At 41.4% G+C, this 19,216-nt stretch overlaps 3 protein-coding genes across 4 annotated transcripts; 2 read left to right on the top strand and 1 right to left on the bottom strand.

The window, feature by feature from the left end:
- Window positions 1-1,002: 1,002 nt before the first annotated feature.
- Window positions 1,003-7,379, top strand: dnajc14 (DnaJ (Hsp40) homolog, subfamily C, member 14). Its single transcript, XM_006784366.2, has 6 exons — window positions 1,003-2,215; window positions 2,322-2,428; window positions 2,671-2,790; window positions 2,927-3,087; window positions 3,272-3,374; window positions 4,407-7,379. Exons 1-6 carry the CDS (start codon window positions 1,049-1,051, stop codon window positions 4,696-4,698), a joined length of 1,950 nt encoding a protein of 649 aa, XP_006784429.2. The 5' UTR covers window positions 1,003-1,048; the 3' UTR covers window positions 4,699-7,379.
- A 1,233-nt stretch (window positions 7,380-8,612) lies between these two features.
- On the bottom strand, window positions 8,613-14,984 carry inpp1 (inositol polyphosphate-1-phosphatase). Of its 2 annotated transcripts, XM_006784367.2 has the most exons (6): window positions 14,790-14,984; window positions 13,877-14,082; window positions 11,483-11,543; window positions 10,611-10,811; window positions 10,328-10,502; window positions 8,613-9,241 (listed from the first exon to the last, which is right to left on the bottom strand). In XM_006784367.2, exons 2-6 carry the CDS (start codon window positions 14,078-14,080, stop codon window positions 8,749-8,751), a joined length of 1,134 nt encoding a protein of 377 aa, XP_006784430.1. In that variant the 5' UTR covers window positions 14,081-14,082; window positions 14,790-14,984; the 3' UTR covers window positions 8,613-8,748. The 2 variants fall into 2 exon arrangements, with proteins under 2 accessions (XP_006784430.1, XP_087696816.1); XM_087840690.1 differs by lacking the exon at window positions 14,790-14,984 and having other exon boundaries at window positions 11,483-11,751; window positions 13,877-13,974.
- A 1,900-nt stretch (window positions 14,985-16,884) lies between these two features.
- On the top strand, window positions 16,885-19,016 carry LOC102784028 (protein S100-B-like). The gene is made up of 3 exons (XM_006784368.3): window positions 16,885-17,009; window positions 17,203-17,346; window positions 17,774-19,016. The coding sequence occupies exons 1-3, from the start codon at window positions 17,004-17,006 to the stop codon at window positions 17,921-17,923; spliced, it is 300 nt and encodes a 99-aa protein (XP_006784431.1). The 5' UTR covers window positions 16,885-17,003; the 3' UTR covers window positions 17,924-19,016.
- Window positions 19,017-19,216: the final 200 nt, after the last annotated feature.

Here is a 19,216-nt window from a genome sequence, read left to right as displayed (position 1 = left end):
CTGTTTTGTCTTCGTTTGTGGCCTTATTTAGTCGAAATGTTGCCAGGTTAACTATCCAGAGGCAAGCTAATTTTAGCCCCCGTAGCGCCTGTCTGTCATCCTGCTTGGCTGCTTCCTCATGCTAACACCAGGGCTGCCTGCTAATATTGTCCGCCTTTTAAAACATCTGGTGATTTGAACACAGTTAACATGTTAAGGGTCTGACTGACTTCTTTATACTTTTTTATTTACTGTGAAAGGTTAAAAGGTTGTTTATTAAAGGTCGGGTTTTACACACACTGCGTTTTTGTTTGGCTAACTGGATTAGCAAACAACAAAGCAGGGTAACTGCATGTAGTCTGCGTTTTCACATCTGTGTAAATACGCGTAAAAGTAGCTTCAAAGAGGGTATTTGTAACTACTTGATACTTATACAGTTGTACCGATGAAGTCGTGCAGCTACATTGCTCACTGACTACGTAACTTGTTAATTTATAGTTACCCCCTTTTGTTTCTTTTAAAACTTACAGTTTAGCAGTTATTATGCGCTCTGGTGTCAAAGCATTTGTCTTAAAGTAATGCTCTTACTTTTCAGTTGTCTGCAACGTCTAAGGTTTTTTCCTGCATTTAACCCAATACATTAAAAAAATCACTTGGAAACAAAGTTAGAGAGACAACGTGGAGATGTGCAGAGGAGGGAAAGTGGATGTTAGGGATTCTAGGGATAGTGTGAGCTAGAGCGACATGGTTTATGGCTATATATGAAATAAGAAAGCCAAAAATAACAGGAACAAGGATTCACTTATATTAAGTAGGGTGACACAGACTTGTTGTGATATCAAAACCTGGAGATTGATTCATATCTGTTGCTTTTCAGGAGCTCCAGTGCATCATGTGAGTTGTGCAAAAGCCTTTTGATACGTACAAGTGGCTGCTGATGCGGTGCACCTGAACTTGACCCATGGGAACCCCCAGTCTCGCTTTTTTATGAGAGCCTGGGAAAAATGTGGCCTCAAACTTTAATGAAAGTCAGATTTTACAGCGCTTCAGTCAAATTGCTGTAAGGAACATGGAAAGAGAAGCGGCTAAGAAAGAGATGGATGTTGTGGACACTGATGAGGAGTTCCCTGATGGTGTTTCGGCCTCAGTGACCAGTTCAAGTCAGTGTGAGGTTGAGGATGAGTGCGAGCACGAGGACAAAATAGCCTATCTCAAATCTCAGGAAACCCCAAACCCAGCCACTCTACAAGACGTTGAGGCTGGTGAAGCAGAGGCCAAAGATGATATTGAGGAGGTTTCAGAAGAGTTTGAGCATGACAAGACTACAGAAAATGAGAACTCACAGGTTATAAACCAAGAAGAGGATGATGCCGCAAAGGAGCAGCACATGAATGGGGAGTCTGGTTGGAGGAACATAGGAAGTGGAAGGAAGTGCAAACTGAGGAGCAGTGGGTCAGTTTTAGAGCAGATTCAGAGAGGCAATGTTATGTCAAGTGGCGGTCGGCACAAGCAGACCCGCAGACGTAACCACCACCACTATCAGCAGAACCGGGGCCGGCGGAGGACAGGAAACCAGCTCATCTTAGCGTTCAAGGAGATGCTGTCAGAGTGTCTGAGCTTCTGGTGCATCTCCTGCATCCACATGATGATTGAGATTATTGTCACTTTAACTCACAACTGTGGAGTTGGAGTGGAGACTGGAGTTGTAAAACTTTACAGCCTTGGGCAGCAGCTCCTTGTTAAGATCACTGATGTTCCTGCAATGAAGGCAGATGCAATCCGGATTCTGAAGTGGGCAAAGTGCAAAGGAGCTTGTGTGGTGGATAAAACTGTTAGGTCAGTAAAGTGGATAAAGACAGTTGCCTTATCTTGTTTCACATTTTTCTGTGCTTTGGTTATTCTGGGATTGCAGTGGGCCAAGGGGGTTTTCCTTCGTATAGGTGGGGATAGGGGGAAGCACTATTGGACAGCTTTTCAGGAGACACGCATTTGGAAAAGGATAGTGTCCTTGCTGGAGAAAGCCCGAAGCCTATTCAGGAGGGATGGTCATGTACCGCCATCCGCACCGGGGTCACCTGGCAGAGCAGGAAGAGCTCAACCGGGCCAGGAGTTGGAGAGACTGCTGGCACTGGTTGAGGTACCAGAAGATGAGCTCGATCCCTTTACAGTTCTCGGTGTTGAGGTGCATGCCACTGACACTGAGCTGAAGAAGGCTTACAGACAGCTGGCTGTCCAGGTGTGAGAATCAGAAATACTTCAATTTTTACTATTACATGGCTGCAGTAGTGACTAATTTTGATTCTTTACTCATGCAACCTTTTCCTCTGTCCGTTCTCTTTCAGGTCCATCCAGACAAGAATAAACACCCACGAGCTGGAGAGGCGTTCAAAGTGCTCAGGGCTGCCTGGGATATTGTCAGTAATCCGGAGACACGACGAGAGTACGAGTTGTAAGTGCACGGGAAAAAAAATCAACAATAAAATTACAAAAGAAAGAAATATTTTAATCACAATTATTTATTGTGTTTTAAATCATATTGTCAATTATTTTAATGCAATGATTTTTCTTAAGTTATTTCTGTAAGTTCTTATTGGTAAAACAACAAAACCCACTCAAGTACAGTTTGATAAATAACTGTACATTATACTCATTATCTCTGATCAACAACTTGTCTTACTCGTCCTCATGCAGGAAGCGCATGGCAGCGACTGAACTCTCAAAGTCCATGAACGAGTTTCTCACTAAACTGCAGGATGACCTGAAGGAAGCCATGAATACTATGATGTGTACCAAGTGTGAAGGCAAACACAAGTATGGTGTTACACATCCAGCATCGCCATCACACAGCTGCACATAAAATAAAAAAATTCTATAAAACTGTAGCTAATCTTGTGTTGTAGGCTTTCAGCACAGGTGTGTTTTATTTGTTTCCTGTGTGTGTATGAAGGCGCTTCGAGATGGATCGTGAACCCACTGAGGCCCGGTTCTGTGCTGAATGCAATCGTTGCCATAGCGCCGAGGAAGGGGACCTGTGGGCTGAATCGAGCATGCTGGGCCTACGCATCACATACTTTGCCTGTATGGATGGCAAGGTGTATGATATTACAGGTGAGCATCAGCTGTTGTTTACCTGTCCGGCTCGTTAGTAACAAACCAGTAGTGCATCTCAGAGTTTGCGTTTACCAACAATCTTTGTTGATATTTCGACAGGCTACTGAAAAGGTACGGATTTTTCTTGCTGATCATTTTACTCTCAGTCATGTGACCTTTTATGATACTATCTCGTTTTCAGAGTGGGCAGGTTGCCAGAGAATTGGAATTTCTCCTGATACACACCGGGTCCCGTATCACATCTCCTTTGGTTCAAAGAACAACAGCAATGCCACACGACACAGGTACAGCCCTCTGGGTGAACGTTTGGATACTGTATCTAATATTTATGATGTAAAACAAACAGTTTGATCCTTCTCCATCACACTTAGGGGCGTTTTCACACCTATAGTTACAAACTCATTAAGTGGTCTGAATCAGCTGATGAGTTTGTAAGCTTGTAGCTTTTCCCTGTGATTTGGTTTGTTTTCACGTAACATGGAGAAAAATCCAAGGGAACTGAAATGCATCACTACAAACCACATGAGAATGTTTATTCCACTTATTGGCCAAATGTGTCTGAAGTGGAAGCAACAAAAGTAAATACAGGAAGAAGATGCTGTGTTATGGACTATTGGAAAGTTCATTTCACAGCTAGTTGCAGGCCCGTGCAGGCCTTTTCTTGTCAATAGTACCTTGTCACACTCAAGAATTTAAAGCATGCATGGCTATGGGAAGTTTTTTAGCTCAAACTTGCAACATACACCTGGTCGTTGGTTCGACTCGAGCTTGGATCATGTTCACAACATAAACGAGCTGATCTGGAGATCATTTGGAACTGTACTGACACCACCAAAGTGTCTTTGTGTGGTTGTTTTGGTCTGCACCTGAGTGCGATCTGAACAAACAAACCACACAAAGGCTCAGGTTTATCCCGCTTGTTTTTAAACATCTGCCCTTTGCCAACGGCAGACTGAGAGTTTTCCTTTTAAATGTGCAGAGAGGGGAAAATGCAAACGTTTTGGCACTAGAGAAGAAATTAAAACAAATAACCTTTAAAATGTCTGACTTTGCTCAAATTAGATTAATGTAAACATGTTTGATATTAGTTCTTTTTATTTCTTTCTTAGTCTGCCATCTGCATTATGTTGCTGTGTATTTTACATGCATTTGGCTGTGTATGGCATAGAAGGAGCTCCCCCTTGTGTATTGCGGAAATAACAACGTTTACAATAAAGAAAGCTGTACTATTCATTTCAATTATAGTCAAAAAGGTTCCTCTCCACGCAACAACATTATTTCCCTCGACAAACTTAAATTTCCATCTTATCTTTCAGGACGCCGTCGGAGCAAGCGGCAGGTCCGACCAACCCAGCTGATTTGCAGGACTTCTTCAACCGAATCTTTAAGGGAGGACCTCCTAATGACATGGCTGCCAATGGAAGCTTCTTCCACTCAGGTTCGCCTCATCACCCACCTGGTACTGGAGCGCCTCCCTTCTCCCCTCCTCCAAGTCAGACAGGTTTTTACATGTCGGGAGGTCACCGGCCCGAGTCCAGCGAGACGTGGGCTGAAAGTGGCAAACCCCCCAGGAGGAGGAAGAAGGTCCGCAAACCCTTCCAGAGGTGAAGTTCGCCGACTTATTAGTGTATGAAAACAGCAACACAGGGATACAAAATATAATGGCCATGTTTGTCTCTCGCCTGCCTGTTGGCATGCCAAGATCTGAACTGGAGAAGATTCAAGGGGGTCAGATCAGCCAGAGCATAGAGAGACTGGATCACGAAGAGGAGTCTGTCAACTGAATACAAGTATTGAAGGAGTTTCTGAAGGAGGTTGCAGTGATGGTGCTTTACCTCTTAATCCACCTTACTTTTTTTTGTTGTTTTTGTCATTTTGGTCTTAAAGACGACTGTAGCCTTGGCATTGAAGTTCTTATCAGGATGCCGTAATTAAACCTTTTTCTTTTTTTAATCACATCCTGCCAAATCCTTCACTGCATGATGTTTTCACCTGCATTTTAACACTTCAGTTCTCTCACTTTTGTTAACGTTTTATATATAGTTAGCTTAAGAAATCGGCTTCAGGCAGAGTGACGGTTAGGAGGGTTAAAGCCGGTGTGGACTGTGGTTTTATGCATCACTGTGATCGAGAAATGAAGATACTAATCTGGCCAGCTTCACAGTCTTTAGTGTTACTGATATTAGAGGCATGTGGCTCTACTACTGAAGCTGCACATTGCCCACAATATTCCAGAAAGGAATCTAACCTAACACATCTGGGCTTAATTATTTATAAAATGGGGAGTGGTTTTAACTCACCAAAGCATCACATTTAAGTATTTCTTTAGTGAGAAGTCATGTTGTTTTATGAGCAGGTCTAAACAACTGCTAATCTGCTTTTCCATTGAAATCAAAGGCCAAGCTGTGGTTCTGTGTCTGATTTGTAAAACAAAAAAACAGAAAAGACAAAAATATCTTAGCATGATAATTATAGAGATGCACCTCACCCCTTAAAAAGTTTGTTTTGCCCTGAGCTTTCTGGAGTGGTAACGTTGCAATATGCAGATACTGCAGGATGTGTGGAAATGTAGCACAGCCACGTCGATTCACATCATGGTTCACACTGTTTAGACCACTTTCTAAAAATGTAAAAGTAACATCTCAAAGAGGAAATAAAAAATTTGTAATTGACTTTATTAAGCTAATCGCACAACCGAACATTTAACAGCTGCTTGATTCTAAGTAAAAATGGTTCTACTTTTTGTCCATTGCAAAGTCTCTTTTTCCTTCAGCACCGTTGGACCTTATTTTGGCTATAACTGATGTAACACTAGACAATATCTCACCATTGCAAGTAATTTATTTGCCTGGTCTTTCATTCTGGACCTACTTGTTCAGTGACAGTTTTTGAGCCAGTCGTGATGTTACAGAGCATCTTATAGCCGCCGCCCAGCTCAGGACACGTCAGATCTGATTCTAGTCCAAAGCGATTGCTCTCATGGCTTGTTTCAGGGTGCGCCGTCATCTCAGCGACTCCTGACGGGCTTTCATAGTTGTGTCGGATGAGGTTCACGTAAACTCTAATCAGACTCTAAACGACTGATGTTCTTTTAATCCCCACGGTATTACTGTGTAAAAACAAGAAGGGGTCAGAAAAATCCTAGTTAGTTGCATTTTGTTGTTTGGTTTGTTGTTGACATGTTTCATGGTCAGAAATAACACTTTAATTTTTGTCAAAGCTTAATGAAAGAAAACCGTTGTTATTGTTTACACCTGACATGACGATTGTGTAGTGATATGGCAATTGTATGCTATCTGATGGCATCTGATAAAAGCGCTTCTTTTTAACATTGACAGTTGATCACGTCCATTGAGTACGTCCATTGTTGGTGATTTTATTTTTTTCCCTTTGTGTTCATTTGCACACCCACCACTGTAATAACATGAGAGGGATTTTGAACTGTCATCAGTGGTTTAGTCCAGCCAACAAGGCTCCAGCTGCAGCTGAGTAGGAGGTGTAGCTCACTAAGCTAACAGCTCATCTACAAATCAAGATTTATTTTATTTTTTTTTGTAGAATCTGAAAGTTAAATGAGTGACATTTGATTGCACATCTGTTACCCTCTTGACAAAGTATGTGAATGCTTTTTGTGATGCAAGGCGTGTGTTCGTCTGGAAGCTTGAAAGAAGTCTTTATTGCAAATATAGTTTGAGCTCAAGCAGGACGATGCGTTTGCCATGTTTACTTCATGTGTCAAATAGTTTTTTTTGTTATATGTATTTGACCAGTTTCCTGGACATGGGAGTAAATGAGTGTCTATCTAAAGTGTCCCTTCCTTTTTCTTGGTCCCAGTTGAAAACATAAATCTAGTCCTGGTTAAAGTGAGAAAATAAAAACAGATTCCAGCTTAATTGGGGATTTGCTTCAGTTCCTGTTCAGGAAACTGGATCCACAGCTGTGACCGCTTCATGCTTGATTTGAGAACGTGCTGTGACGTGTGTTAAAGGTAGCAGTTCAAAGTCCAACAAGTTAAAGAGAGAGCCAACACAATGACCTTTAATTATTTTTTTCCTTAAAGTTTTTTAACAGAATATGCAGAATTATTGCAAAAAATATCAGACAATCATCAGGGTTTTTTGTAGGGACTACGGAGGCGAGTTCCCTGGCTGGTTTTAAAATATCACTTTTGGGTTTCTTCCCCCTCACTCCCCCTGCCGCTTTCTCTGGCTTCCAAAATAAAGAGGATTTCCAATATGCACAATGTCTGTTCTGTTCCCTGCTTATTAAACTTTAATTACACCTCAGTCACAATGCATATCACTGTTGTATCACTTTAAACATAAACAAAGTGAGGTTATCTGCAAGCAGCAGATATTGATAAGAATCGGCTGCTTGCAAGCCGGCACAGATCCCGTCTTTCAGACTGGCTTAATATTTAATTTTATTGTAAACCCACACCGAGAAGGAATCTCTGTGGGTTTTACCTCATATGGCTTTCCCACTCTCTGACCTTTACCCCTGTTATGGCTACGAAAAAGAGGGGCCTTACAAGGAATCATTTCACAGAGGAGCAGATAACTGCACGCCACTCAACTGTAGTCTGATTCACTCATTTATAACCTGTTAGATATGAAATAACGATGAAAGAAGAAGAAAAAAAAAAAAGTAGATCTCACTCGCCTCATTAAAGCAAAGAAAAATCTTGTATTCAGAAGCGACCCTGCGATTACCATTACCTTTCCTGGAGTGTTCCTCAGCTGCCCAGCAGTGAGCACTCAAGCTCCTCGCAACTATATTAAACACTCTAAATGCAACACTTAATCAATGCATGTCTGAGCTAAATCACATTTACAAATATTTAGCCCGGAATGACGCATCAAAACTGATTGTTGCTCATCATCCTCCGTCTATTGCACTCAATGAACCTGAGGGGGCTATTCTAAAGAAAAAAATAATGATAACGGGCTGCCCATTCTAGAATATATAAATTCAGTGCATTTCATTAACTGATAATGGTATTACCTTTGTGGTTTTGACATAAAATACCTACCTACATGGATCTTTTGATAAATTGTCAACTACCTTAATTGCCAGCATGTTATTTTCTTCCATTTATCTGATTGATTCATAAACATCACATTTGTTTTGCTTTCTCCTTTTTCATAACCCAAGTGCCAATTGTCCTGCAAGGATCGTGTCCCTCTTGCTTCTTTCACCCCTGTGTTTATTTTCAGTTCACAGTTAACAGTCTGAAATAAACCTTAGCTCCTCTCCATTTAAGCCAACTTTATCCTGATTGGCTGGTCCTCACAAACTCGAGCACCAGCTTAATCAACCTTTCGATGACATGTTTGGAGCTTTTAATCCAAACTTTATTTTCCTTTACAAAAGTTGGAATCTGTCTCAGCTCCATCTTTGACTTAAAGTCAAACATTTGCAAATATAATTTGGCTCAGACCTGATTGTCACTTTGCGATATATCTATCTATCTATCTATCTATACACACACACACACACACATACACACGACTGCATAAGCATCTGGTTAAGAAGACTGTATCATATGAATTAAATATTTCAACCTCTACACCCATAATTTTCCTTGCCTAATATCGAAAACATGATCATATGTATAAATGCTTCAGATCGTGCCGGCTACATCTGCTCTTCTGTCATCTACAGCTTGCCCTTCAGAGCTGCGATGACAGTGTTGAGCTTTGAACAGTCTCGATAAGCCACCAGGCCGCCACGGTTAGCCCAGCGGTCAGCTCCTTTGCACTCAGTGTCAGGCTCATGATAGGTCAGTTCTGCTGTGTGATCCTGTCCTTCACTGGTCATCTGTAGACGCTTAGTCAAGTCCACCACCCCCCCACCGAGTGCTCGGAGCAGGGCGTGAGGAGCGCAGGAGTCCCACTTAAAGGTGCTTCCCTCTGAGAGGATGTAAACATCAGCCAGGCCCTCAATGACACACAGGATCTTGTACCCAGCTCCAGAGGCGTACATCAGCTTGTCAGAGCTGCAGAGCAAGGCTAGCACATCTTTTACCACCTGCTTCTCACTGGAGCTAAGCACCACAGATAGCCCTCGATCCTCTCCATCTTTCGGCTGGGACACAGAGCAGACGTTGATGCCGTCCCAGGACACGCCCCAGAAATGCCTTCCCTTCCACCTGCAGAGAATCGGGGGTAAAGTGAGAATATCTTATTTTGGGGCTCAGAAGCTTCATCATGTCACACCATCACCTAAACACAGTGTGAAGTTTCCTGTGACATGCATGGCATCTGCTCAAACTCTTCAATCTGTTAATATTTAACTTAAATCTTAATGTAAAAAACCCCTCTAGTCACATGAGGCAAACACAAAGAAAACCAGAAACAGAATTGAAGTCAATGTTGTCACATTAACATAAAAGCTGCAGTAGGGTGAGGTTAATATGAAATGTGTAGTTTTTCTGTAATTGTCTAATAATCTGCTGAAGAAAGTAAAAGGTAAATGTAGAAAACAACCTTCATAGAGAGGGATGGAAATGTAGGGAAGATTATGCTTATGTGGGATAGAATAAAAATGTTTAAACCTCAAACTATGCAGGTTACAGGACGGGCATTTCCTGTGCATCCTGTGTGCACGGAAACTAAAGTTTCTTCCCATGATCTTGTCAGACTCATGCATTTCCCCTTTTCTACCATCATTCTACCTGAATTTGATTTTGTTGAATCGAATTCCTCTGAATTCTGCATCACGCAAGCTTTGGTGAAATTTAAAGAGGTGAACTTTCTACAGCAATACAGCTGCTGTAGCAGGGGAAATTATAGAGATCAAATTCATTTGTTGTAAGAGCCTGTAAAGATACTTTTTTTCTTTTCTTAACTTGGGCGTTTTAACATTTACTGGCTTTTCAGCTCCAGAGGTTGTTGCATAGATATTAGAAAGTCCAGCAGAAAGTAGGAACTGAATGTTCAACCCTGCCAAAGTGGAGATAGAAGAAGAAACATTGCTGTGACTCGAGTAACATAGTATACGTGGTGAAGTGCCAGGAGGATTGTCGACTAAGTGGATGGCACAACACAGGAGAGCTGTGTTGTGCCATCCACTTAGTCCAATCCTACCTAATCAGGCCTGAACTTGGCAGTCTATTTACACCTACAGTCCAGAGACCACTCTTTAAATGATGAGGAAGTGCACATCGCAACCAAAAACAACATTAACTTCCTTACCAGGGTGTGTGAGCATGCATCGCTTTTTATTGATTACTCACCCCCCGCCTGCTGGATCTTTGTGGTGAAACGGCTGATTGATGACGCCCATGATGGGCTCGCCTGTGCTCCGCAGGTAAACGCCAATGAGAACCAACGCACAGTGCAGACCTGATGGAGATAAGCGTCCTTCCTCCAGCTCCTTCTCTCGGCCCTGTATGTACTGGCTGGTAGCATCTAGAGTATTTAAAAAAAAAAAGAAAAAGAAAAATAAAGACAAACTGAGCTCTGACATGAATGATGAGCTCTGCTGACTGGGATTGTGGTAAGTGGTGAGCTCTTCACCTATGGGATCGATCCAGATGCCGAGCTCAGAGGGGCTGAGGGAAACAGTCAGGCCATCAGTGTTTGCCTCGACGGTCGCTGGGTCTTGGTGGATGGCTTTAGCCAGCAGAGAAGCTGCTGTGTGGTCACCGTCAAGCACGGTGGCCAGCAACGCCGCCGTCTCCTCCTCTGTGCTGCAAACCGTGACTATCACACTCTCTCCTGGCGGCAGAGAGACTTTGATTACTTTACAACAAACCACTTCAAATGTTTCTACTGTGCAAGGTGCAGCCATAGTAAATATTTAGACAGCAACATATTAATGTGTTCACTATGTACTCATAGATTAAAGTAAAGATCATTTGCCAAGTGTATATTTAGCTCCTCTAGATTTTAATATGAAGGTAGGCTGATTATCATCATGGTTATTATTACACAGCACATCTTAATGCTGGATGTTATATTTATAAATCTGCACTACTGAGACAAAAGCACAGCTGGGGCTCCACCAGAATAATCCTGAGGCACATCTGACAAACTCATACGCAGGACTCATTAGAGTGCATGGAGGATTCAAGGTGTGAACGTCTGTAACAGCACAGCATTGGATCAGATTGTCCTGAAGTAGACACTGTTGCTCTTTAAATGCTTTTTAGAAACAAATATTATTATTTTTTAACAACTTGTAGACATCAGTGCTTCCAATTTTGGGAATTTTAAGGTGCCCAGCCCAGCTTTAAGTAACTCTATCTAATGTGGGGAAGGAGTTCTAGATCTGGCAGGTGAAAAGAGGCATTAGTGATGCCCAAATTAGACTACAAAAGTGCCCTAGAGCAAAAGCTGTTGTTCTTGGCCCAGCGTGTAGTGTGGTATGTGTAATATTAAGAAATTACCAAGCCCGTTTTCAAACTTGTTAGACTCCTCGCCATGAATGAATTCAGCCATGTCAGGGAACTGGACAAAAGAAAAATGACACAATTACAATGCAACATGGGGTCCGATCTTGGCCGGTGTAGAAATGTTTAGCTGATTTAGAGTTTAGAAATGTGTTAACATAGAATCTAGAATTATTGTAGAGACATTGACACTGCCCTCAATGTAATAAAGGCCTGATGGTGTCCTGAATTTAGGAGCAGAGTATAGGAGACCCTCCCCAGTTGAACTGTGAAAGTAAAACAGAGAGGAGTTAATCCTGAGAGGAAATTCCCCAGAGAATGTTTGGGTGGGGGTCTTAACATTTGACCTGGATAACTGTGGTCTGGAAGGGAAATGGGTTTTTTATGACCTCTAGGGAGTCACCCACACCCACAGTGTTTTAACTGTCACGCACACTCACTTACGTGCACACACATACACACAGGTATGCGTACACAGTCACACACGAGCACTCACATAGACACAGACACAGAGTTTGCAGCACACCGTAGGGGGTTTTATGATGGGGACACCTCTATAAAGCTGGCTGTAACTAACAAAGGGGTGAAGATTTTGCAGAGGGACACACCGGCCTCGTCTTCCCTTCTAGAAGTGCATGCTTAAATGAAGATGAATAAAGATAAATAAAAGTTTTGTGAAAATAACTACTGAGTTCCGGTGCCGTCTCTGGAAGTTTCGACGAATAAAAGAACAGGGGTAAAACTGATTTCGCAACAGTTTTGGTGCCGAAACCCTGGGATTCGCTCGAGGCCCAGAGAGGATGAATTGGCAGAGCTGAGATCGTGAAACGAGGCGAACAGAGAGCTAGCTCACATGATTAAAAGGTAAGCACGACCTGTTTATTTTCGAACCGTGCATATTGTTTAAAGCCTAAATTATCTGTTCGCTAAGTTGAACGTATCGCAGTGTAAATTCACTCAGTAGAAAAAAAGGCGGCTAGCGTCCGTCTCAGTGCGTTAAAGCAAGAGACTTTTGTAAGAACTCCAAGTTGATGTTTAGCGCCCCGTAAGAACATCTCAGTGCGTTAAAGCAGGAGACGTTTGTTACGGATTAGTAGAATCGGTGTTTCATCCGTCTTAGTTATTAGGAAAAGTGGCGGTGATCCGTCCTCGTGCGTTAAAGCAGGAAACTTGTGTTACTATTAGTTAGAAAGCGGGGCTTAAGGCCTCGTCGCCAGCTGAGGGCTGCGTGTGTCACGGGTTTGGTTACCCCACCTAGTCTCGGACGCGGGGCTAGGACCTGTGAGGGCAGGAGATCCAGGGTGGTGACCTGGGGATTCGTGGCTCCTTAAATAACTAAGTCGGGGAGAGGTCCCTGTCACAGTCTGAAGTATGCATAAAAGCAGGATCGGTTGCTTTCGCCGGTTAGATTCCGAGCTGAGTTGAACTAGTGCCTGATGCAGAAGGAGGACGGTGTAGTGTGTGTGAAAGCGCCGTTAGAGTCGGCGTCTCGTCTGAAGTACGGGAGTCAATTAAAGTAACAAAAAGAATTTGTGTCTAAAAGTGTGTGTTTGTGGTGTGCAGAAATTGCGGCAGGAGGCCGTGTCGGGGATTGTTGCAAGCTGTGAAGTCAATTGGGGGGTTTAATTTGGTTTTATTTTTTATGGGGAAGAGAAACTGCGGTATCCAGTCCGTGGCGCAGTTTGAATAATTTGTGAGGCAAATGTGGCGCGATCTGAAGATCGTGAGCCTAATTGTCCTAGTTAGGTTGAGGTGTATAAGAGCGGACGGCACCCGCTCTTTGTTCTGATTAGGGCGGTGTCCTAAATCAGCAGAAGTGTCTCGCAGAAGTTTGTATGGGACTGCGAGAAGCATGAGGTGTGTGTGAGCCAGCCTCGAGGGGCGGGTTCACAGGTGGAACGAACGAAGAGTAAAGTGTGTGTGTGTGTGAGAGAGAAAGAAAAGGTGGGGGCGAGTGACGAGCCCGTGAGTGTGTGTGAATTCCTTGATGACAAAAAGGGAGACAAAGTAGATTAGTTGATTTTCTGTGAAATAGTAATAGTCAAGAAATTGTAGTTATCAAATAGGAGAAAATGAACTAAAGTAAATAAAGCAAATTAAAAGTGGATTAGCGTTAAAGTAATGATAAATAAATTGATAAAATTAACAGTGACATTTAAAGCTGACCAAGTATTCAAGGATGAATGGAGAATTTGATTGCTGACTGTATGAGAGCTGTTGGGGTGAAAGGAAAATGAGGTTGGAGTGAGTTAACAGGTTAATGTGTGGGTGTAAAACAATGAGGTAAAAAAAAAAACTGAGTTCCGGTGCCATCTCTGGAAGTTTCGACAAATAAAAGAACAGGGGTAAAACTGATTTCGCAACACTGGCTTCACAAAGACTTGTCCTTACCTGAACGCCAACATCATGCCGGATCATCTCCTGAATCACCACATCGGCGAGCGTCTTGAAGTCTTGGACGAACTTCTTGTTCTTGTCATCTCCGGTCTTTTCTTGCACAAGGAGCTGGAAGAGGGGAGCCTCTTGCTTGCAGACCCGAGCCACGTTAGCAGCCTTTTCAGCCACCTTGAGCAGCAGCCTCAGCAGATCAGCCATGCCTGAACAGAGAAAGAAGAGCAGAGAGTTCAGTGAAACCAACCAAAATAAGGAAAGTGTGTGTACGAGTGTGGGAGAGAAAAAGAGATGAGGGCGGTCACAGCTCGCACACTAGGCTAATTATAGACTCAAAATGAAAACAGGGCACTTCTGAAGGAAGTGAGTGTGAGAGAGTGATGTGACTATGCAGCAAGTTTCAGAGATAATAAGGCCAAATCTGCAGATTACGACTTCAAAAGTATGAAACACTTAATAAAAAAAAAACAAAACAAAAAAAACAAAACACCACCACCACAAAAAATAAATAAATAAAAATAAAAATCAACAGTCACCATCTTAGTCACAGTCTTAGGAGGGAAATACCAAAAAGCAGCAATTAAGTCTGCATTAATCACTACTCCGTGCCAATAAGACACCTTTGAGTGCTATTAGTAATCTTAAACAGCAAGACAGCCTCTTTTCTGGAGATGGGAAAAAAGCATCAGTTTAAGCTCAATTATATAAATATTGTACAATTATATTTATTTGTAAGAGCTTCCGTCTGCTCTCCGATAAACCGCTGCCAAAAAGGTCAGCTGAGGTTTAGCGAGGTATTTACGAGCAAAGGAATACGAATGCGAAGAAAAACTAGAGTGGAATAAATGAAAGCCTACTAAACACCAGGTTAAAAACTGCCTCTTTTCCTCTCGTGTGTCCCTCTTCTCATTACCTGTGTTTTTCTGTTAGTGCTCCAGTCACCAAACGAGGATGTTTCCAGGAGACAAGAAGCAAAAACGAAAAAAGAAGGCGTGGACTTGTAAAATTACGGTTTTAAAGCTCTTAATTAACCCGTAGAACTGCCAGCTCTGGCTTCTTTACGTCAGTGCGAGTTTCCGATCGAAGAAGGGCGGACGGCACCCTCACATCTAGGCTGACAAATACAGGTTCAGACATGCGCGCAGCTACGTGACGCACGGCGTATAGGGTTTTCAAGGAGCGGACAACAAGCTGGGAGGGGGGGCGGTGCGTTCAAGTGCAAATGTAAAACTCGAGATCATATTTCGGGAATCATAAATGCATGTCAAAACCGCGAACCAAAGCCCTACAAAGAAAATGAATTACTGTATAAATCAAAAATACGATGGATGAGCAACCTATGCTCTGACCAAGTGCTGAACAAAGGAATAAAATGAAAATAAATAAATAATGTATAATAATTCCAATGTAATTCCAATACAAAATAAAAGCATCAATACAATACAAGCCACAAATAAATACGAGTAAAACTAAAAACTAAAAAACAAAAACCTGAAATTAACACCTCAAACCGGGTCAATTTTTACAATTTAAAACTGATTCTTTCATTTCATCCCTTGATTTTCGTCTTTTTTATGCTGGAATGACACATAAGTGAGGGTTAAGTGGCTTAAGAAAAAACAAAACAAAGAGTCCTCTGACAGTGGTCGGAAAAATCAGCCAGCGTGCAAAGAAAAACTTCGAAAGGCCTCCAGAAAACTGGAAGAATTATTGCTCAAGACCAATTTAAAAAACTGCTCCGTGGAAGCAAAATATAAAGAAATGACTCAAGAATTGTTCACAGCACTGTAAGTTGTCCTTTGTGTATTTTTGGACAAGTATTGTTGAAAAAAAGGTACTCAATTTGCATGTAATAGGTATTGATAATGGAGCTTTATTTAAACATCTTCTTGAGGACGTTCTTGTTTTTTTAATGATATTTCTTAAATAATGTGAAACGAGGTTATGTTGAATCCAGGTCATTAGAAATGAACTGAAACTACACTGTTTATGAACATAAAATGATTCCGTTTTAAATTAATATTTTTATATTACTGACTAATTCGCTGAGTGTATTCAACATGTGAATAATCTGGACCTTGTTTTTTTCTTCCAGGAGGTAGAAGGGTGGAAAATCATACTTATATACTAATTATACTATACTATACTGATAGGAAAAGCATTTTGTACATTTCCAGACCATATTTGCTACAATATAATGCAATTTATTGATTAAGCCCCAGCAATGCCCCCAGTAATCATGTCTAATTTATTAGAAACTCGCCCCCACCACCCCATCTGCCTTTGTGGAGCACATTAGTTCTCTGTCATGCTTTTTTTTTATGCTGTATCGTATAACCATATTCTTACTGTAATGAAATGGATTTCCATTTGAACTCTTTAGAGCTCCTTTAATGGGAAGGCACAGGCAATTCCAGCATCTCTTCCTGTTAAGACCCCAAACACAGTACTGAGTTAAGAATACAACTGAAGCTCTTACTGTACTATCTCCATGTGACACGTATGGCAGTTCACTGGGATCGTTTTTTCACAACTGCTTTAGAGCCTTAAGACAAATGCAAATAGTTGCATCTGTAAATTAGATTACATCACATAAAGCAACTGAATTCTCTCTTTTGCATAAGGACAAAATCTTGCTTGGTGACTAATAATTATTTACTCTTATCAGACACTGTCAGATATTACTGGCCTTCATTTGAGCTCAAAGAAATCTCACTGAGATGCAGATCTGCAGATATTTAACTCTTTTAAAGTCTCTTGTAGTTCTTGACTTTCTGTTACTTGTGACCTCATGGTTCTCAGCAAAGTATCCATTATGTGCTCATCTGAGGTTAGCCTTCATTTAAGTTTCATGTTAAGCTTTTAAGTGCTGAAAAAAATAAATAAATAAAAATGCATACAGTATATTGCTCACATAAGGACTACTGCACACACACTTTACAGGCAAATGGTTCTTGGTTGAAGCTTTGACCACTAGGATCCATTAGTTGTGCATTACATGGTGAGTGTGAGACGATTGATCAATACAGTTTAGTGCCCGAGGTAATTTGAGCGAGGCAGAGAAGTCGCAGCTCGAAAAGCCTTCAGTCACACTGAAGATCCCTGGAAGACAGAGGAGGTTCTACAGATGGAGGTAAGAAAGACAAAATGCTCCCTATGCAAAACAGATTTTACTTTAAATGTTGTCCTACAAGATCAGGATACAAATATGCTGTTATTAATGCATGCTTATAGTGCATTTAATGAAGAAAATCCAACAGACGGACAATTAACTTCTTTGTGTGGTGGACAAAAGAACGGGAACTGATTCAAATTGTTTGTCTCAGGCCACAAAGGATGCTATGTCAGACCTGGAGAGCTGCATGATCACTATTATCCAAACTTTCCACCAATACTCGGGTCAGAAGTGCAATCTGAAGAAAGCAGACCTTAAAGAACTTATCAACAATGAGATGAATAATTTCATAGTGGTAAGATATCTTCTGCAAAGTGGGTGTGTTTATGACAAGTAATTAGAACAACAATAATAAGCATGCATCAATTTGTTGGCACACAGCACAGTGTGTATTTAAATAAGAAAAAAACTGCACAGAATTTCACAAACATTATTGATGAATTTAAAATTTATACGAGCAAAGCATGTACAACTGACTAAGGTTGCTTGGGGCTATAGTGGATTTTTATTTGCTTCCTTTTCGAGCGTTGACACGCTGCACAGCTGAGTCTCAGAGATGTTAAAAATATATTAGATAACTAACAATTTTCCTTCTATTCCGGTGTAATTAAGATTTAAGCCTAGTAGAGTTAGTGGTGATGCTACAGATTTATCAGTGTTATTAAATATACTGTCCATTTACTGCTAATGATGAACTTTAATGCAATTTTCCTGCTAAACAGAAAATCAAGGAGAATGACACTCTGGATAAACTCTTCGCTGACCTTGACCAGAACGGAGATTTGGAGATCGACTTCAAAGAGTTCATTGCCCTCATTGCCATGGTCACCTCTGCTTGCAATGAACTGTTTATTCCAAAGCAACAGAAATAGTTTGCATGCACATGAATTACTCATTTAAAGAGAGTATTTTTTTTTTTTTTTGTGAGACTGGGAGACTCTTATTAGTCATGCATCGCAGTTTGATACTTTTTGTTAGTATGGAAATGTTTGCTGAATACACTTACCAGTCACTTTATTAGGTACACCTATTCAGCTGCTCATTACACAAATATCTAATAAGCCAATCACAAGGCAGCAACTCAACAGATTAAATTTGTAGACATTGACCTGCTAAGTTCTGTCAGAGAAGAATGGCCAGGTTGCAGATCGCTAACAGGAAGGCAGCAGTAACTCCCTCTTTACAACCAAAGCATAGCATCTCTGAAGGCACAAAATTAAACCTCAAACCTTGAAGCAGATAAACTACAGCAGCAGAAGGCTACTATCAGCTGAGGCCACAACATGCACAGGATCACTAGACTTGGACAACGGAAGCCTGAAAAATGTTGCCTGATCTGATGAGAGTAGATTTCAACTGTGACATTTGGACGGTAGAGTCCGAATGTGATGTAAGCAAGAAGAACTTTTGGATCTATGGATCCTGCAGTTCAGGCTGGTGGTGAAATAGTGTGGGGGATATTTTTTGGCACAGTTTTGGCTATTTACTACCAATTGGGTTTAAACACTACAGCTTACCAGTGTATTGTTGCCGAACCTGTGTATCCCTTTATGACTGCAGTGTACCCATCTCCTGATAGCTGCTTGTAGGAGGAAAACGCAACATGTCATAAAGCTCAGATTGTCTCAGACTAGAATCTTGAACATGAGTTCAGTGTCCTTAAAAGGCCTCCACAGTCACCCGACCTCAATCCACCTTTGGGATGTGGTGGAACACAAAATTTGCATCATGGATGTGCAGCCAACAAATCTGCAGCAACTGTGTGGCACTAACATATCAAAATCTCTGAGGCATGTTTCCAGCACCTTGTTGAATCTGTTTCACAAAGAATTAATGTAGTAATGAAGGCAAAAGAGGGTCCAAACGGACACTACCAATGTATACCTAATAAAATGGCTGGTGAGTTTCTAATATAGCATGCATGGAATATGTATTTGAGAAACAAAAATATATAAATGTATGATACTTCCATATATTTGTCTGTCATTACTAAACATTTATGTTCATCTGACAGAATCGATAAACTACAGCAGTACTGAGACATGTTTAACAGATGCTGCTTCACAACATGCCATCATCTGAAGCAAGGACGTCTTTTTTTTTGTTTTTATTACACACTCCTCTCTCCCCTTGTGAGGAGTCAAAAAGGTGAGGAAAGGAAACGA

Source organism: Neolamprologus brichardi, chromosome 5, assembly GCF_056152115.1.
Source record: "Neolamprologus brichardi isolate AB-2024 chromosome 5, ASM5615211v1, whole genome shotgun sequence".
Lineage (NCBI taxonomy): Eukaryota > Metazoa > Chordata > Actinopteri > Cichliformes > Cichlidae > Neolamprologus > Neolamprologus brichardi.
Note: the sequence above shows the minus strand (reverse complement) of the source record. Positions and strands in the feature narration are given on the sequence as shown.

Coding starts and splice junctions, on each gene's coding strand:
- dnajc14 (XM_006784366.2), top strand. CDS start 1,049: ATGGAAAGAGAAGCGGCTAAGAAAGAGATGGATGTTGTGGACACTGAT. Junction 2,429..2,670: donor ACACGACGAGAGTACGAGTT/GTAAGTGCACGG, acceptor GTCCTCATGCAG/GAAGCGCATGGCAGCGACTG. Junction 3,375..4,406: donor AGCAATGCCACACGACACAG/GTACAGCCCTCT, acceptor CTTATCTTTCAG/GACGCCGTCGGAGCAAGCGG.
- inpp1 (XM_006784367.2), bottom strand. CDS start 14,080: ATGGCTGATCTGCTGAGGCTGCTGCTCAAGGTGGCTGAAAAGGCTGCT. Junction 11,544..13,876: donor GGCATGATGTTGGCGTTCAG/GTAAGGACAAGT, acceptor TCTTTTGTCCAG/TTCCCTGACATGGCTGAATT. Junction 9,242..10,327: donor AAAGATCCAGCAGGCGGGGG/GTGAGTAATCAA, acceptor GATTCTCTGCAG/GTGGAAGGGAAGGCATTTCT.
- LOC102784028 (XM_006784368.3), top strand. Junction 17,347..17,773: donor AGATGAATAATTTCATAGTG/GTAAGATATCTT, acceptor CCTGCTAAACAG/AAAATCAAGGAGAATGACAC.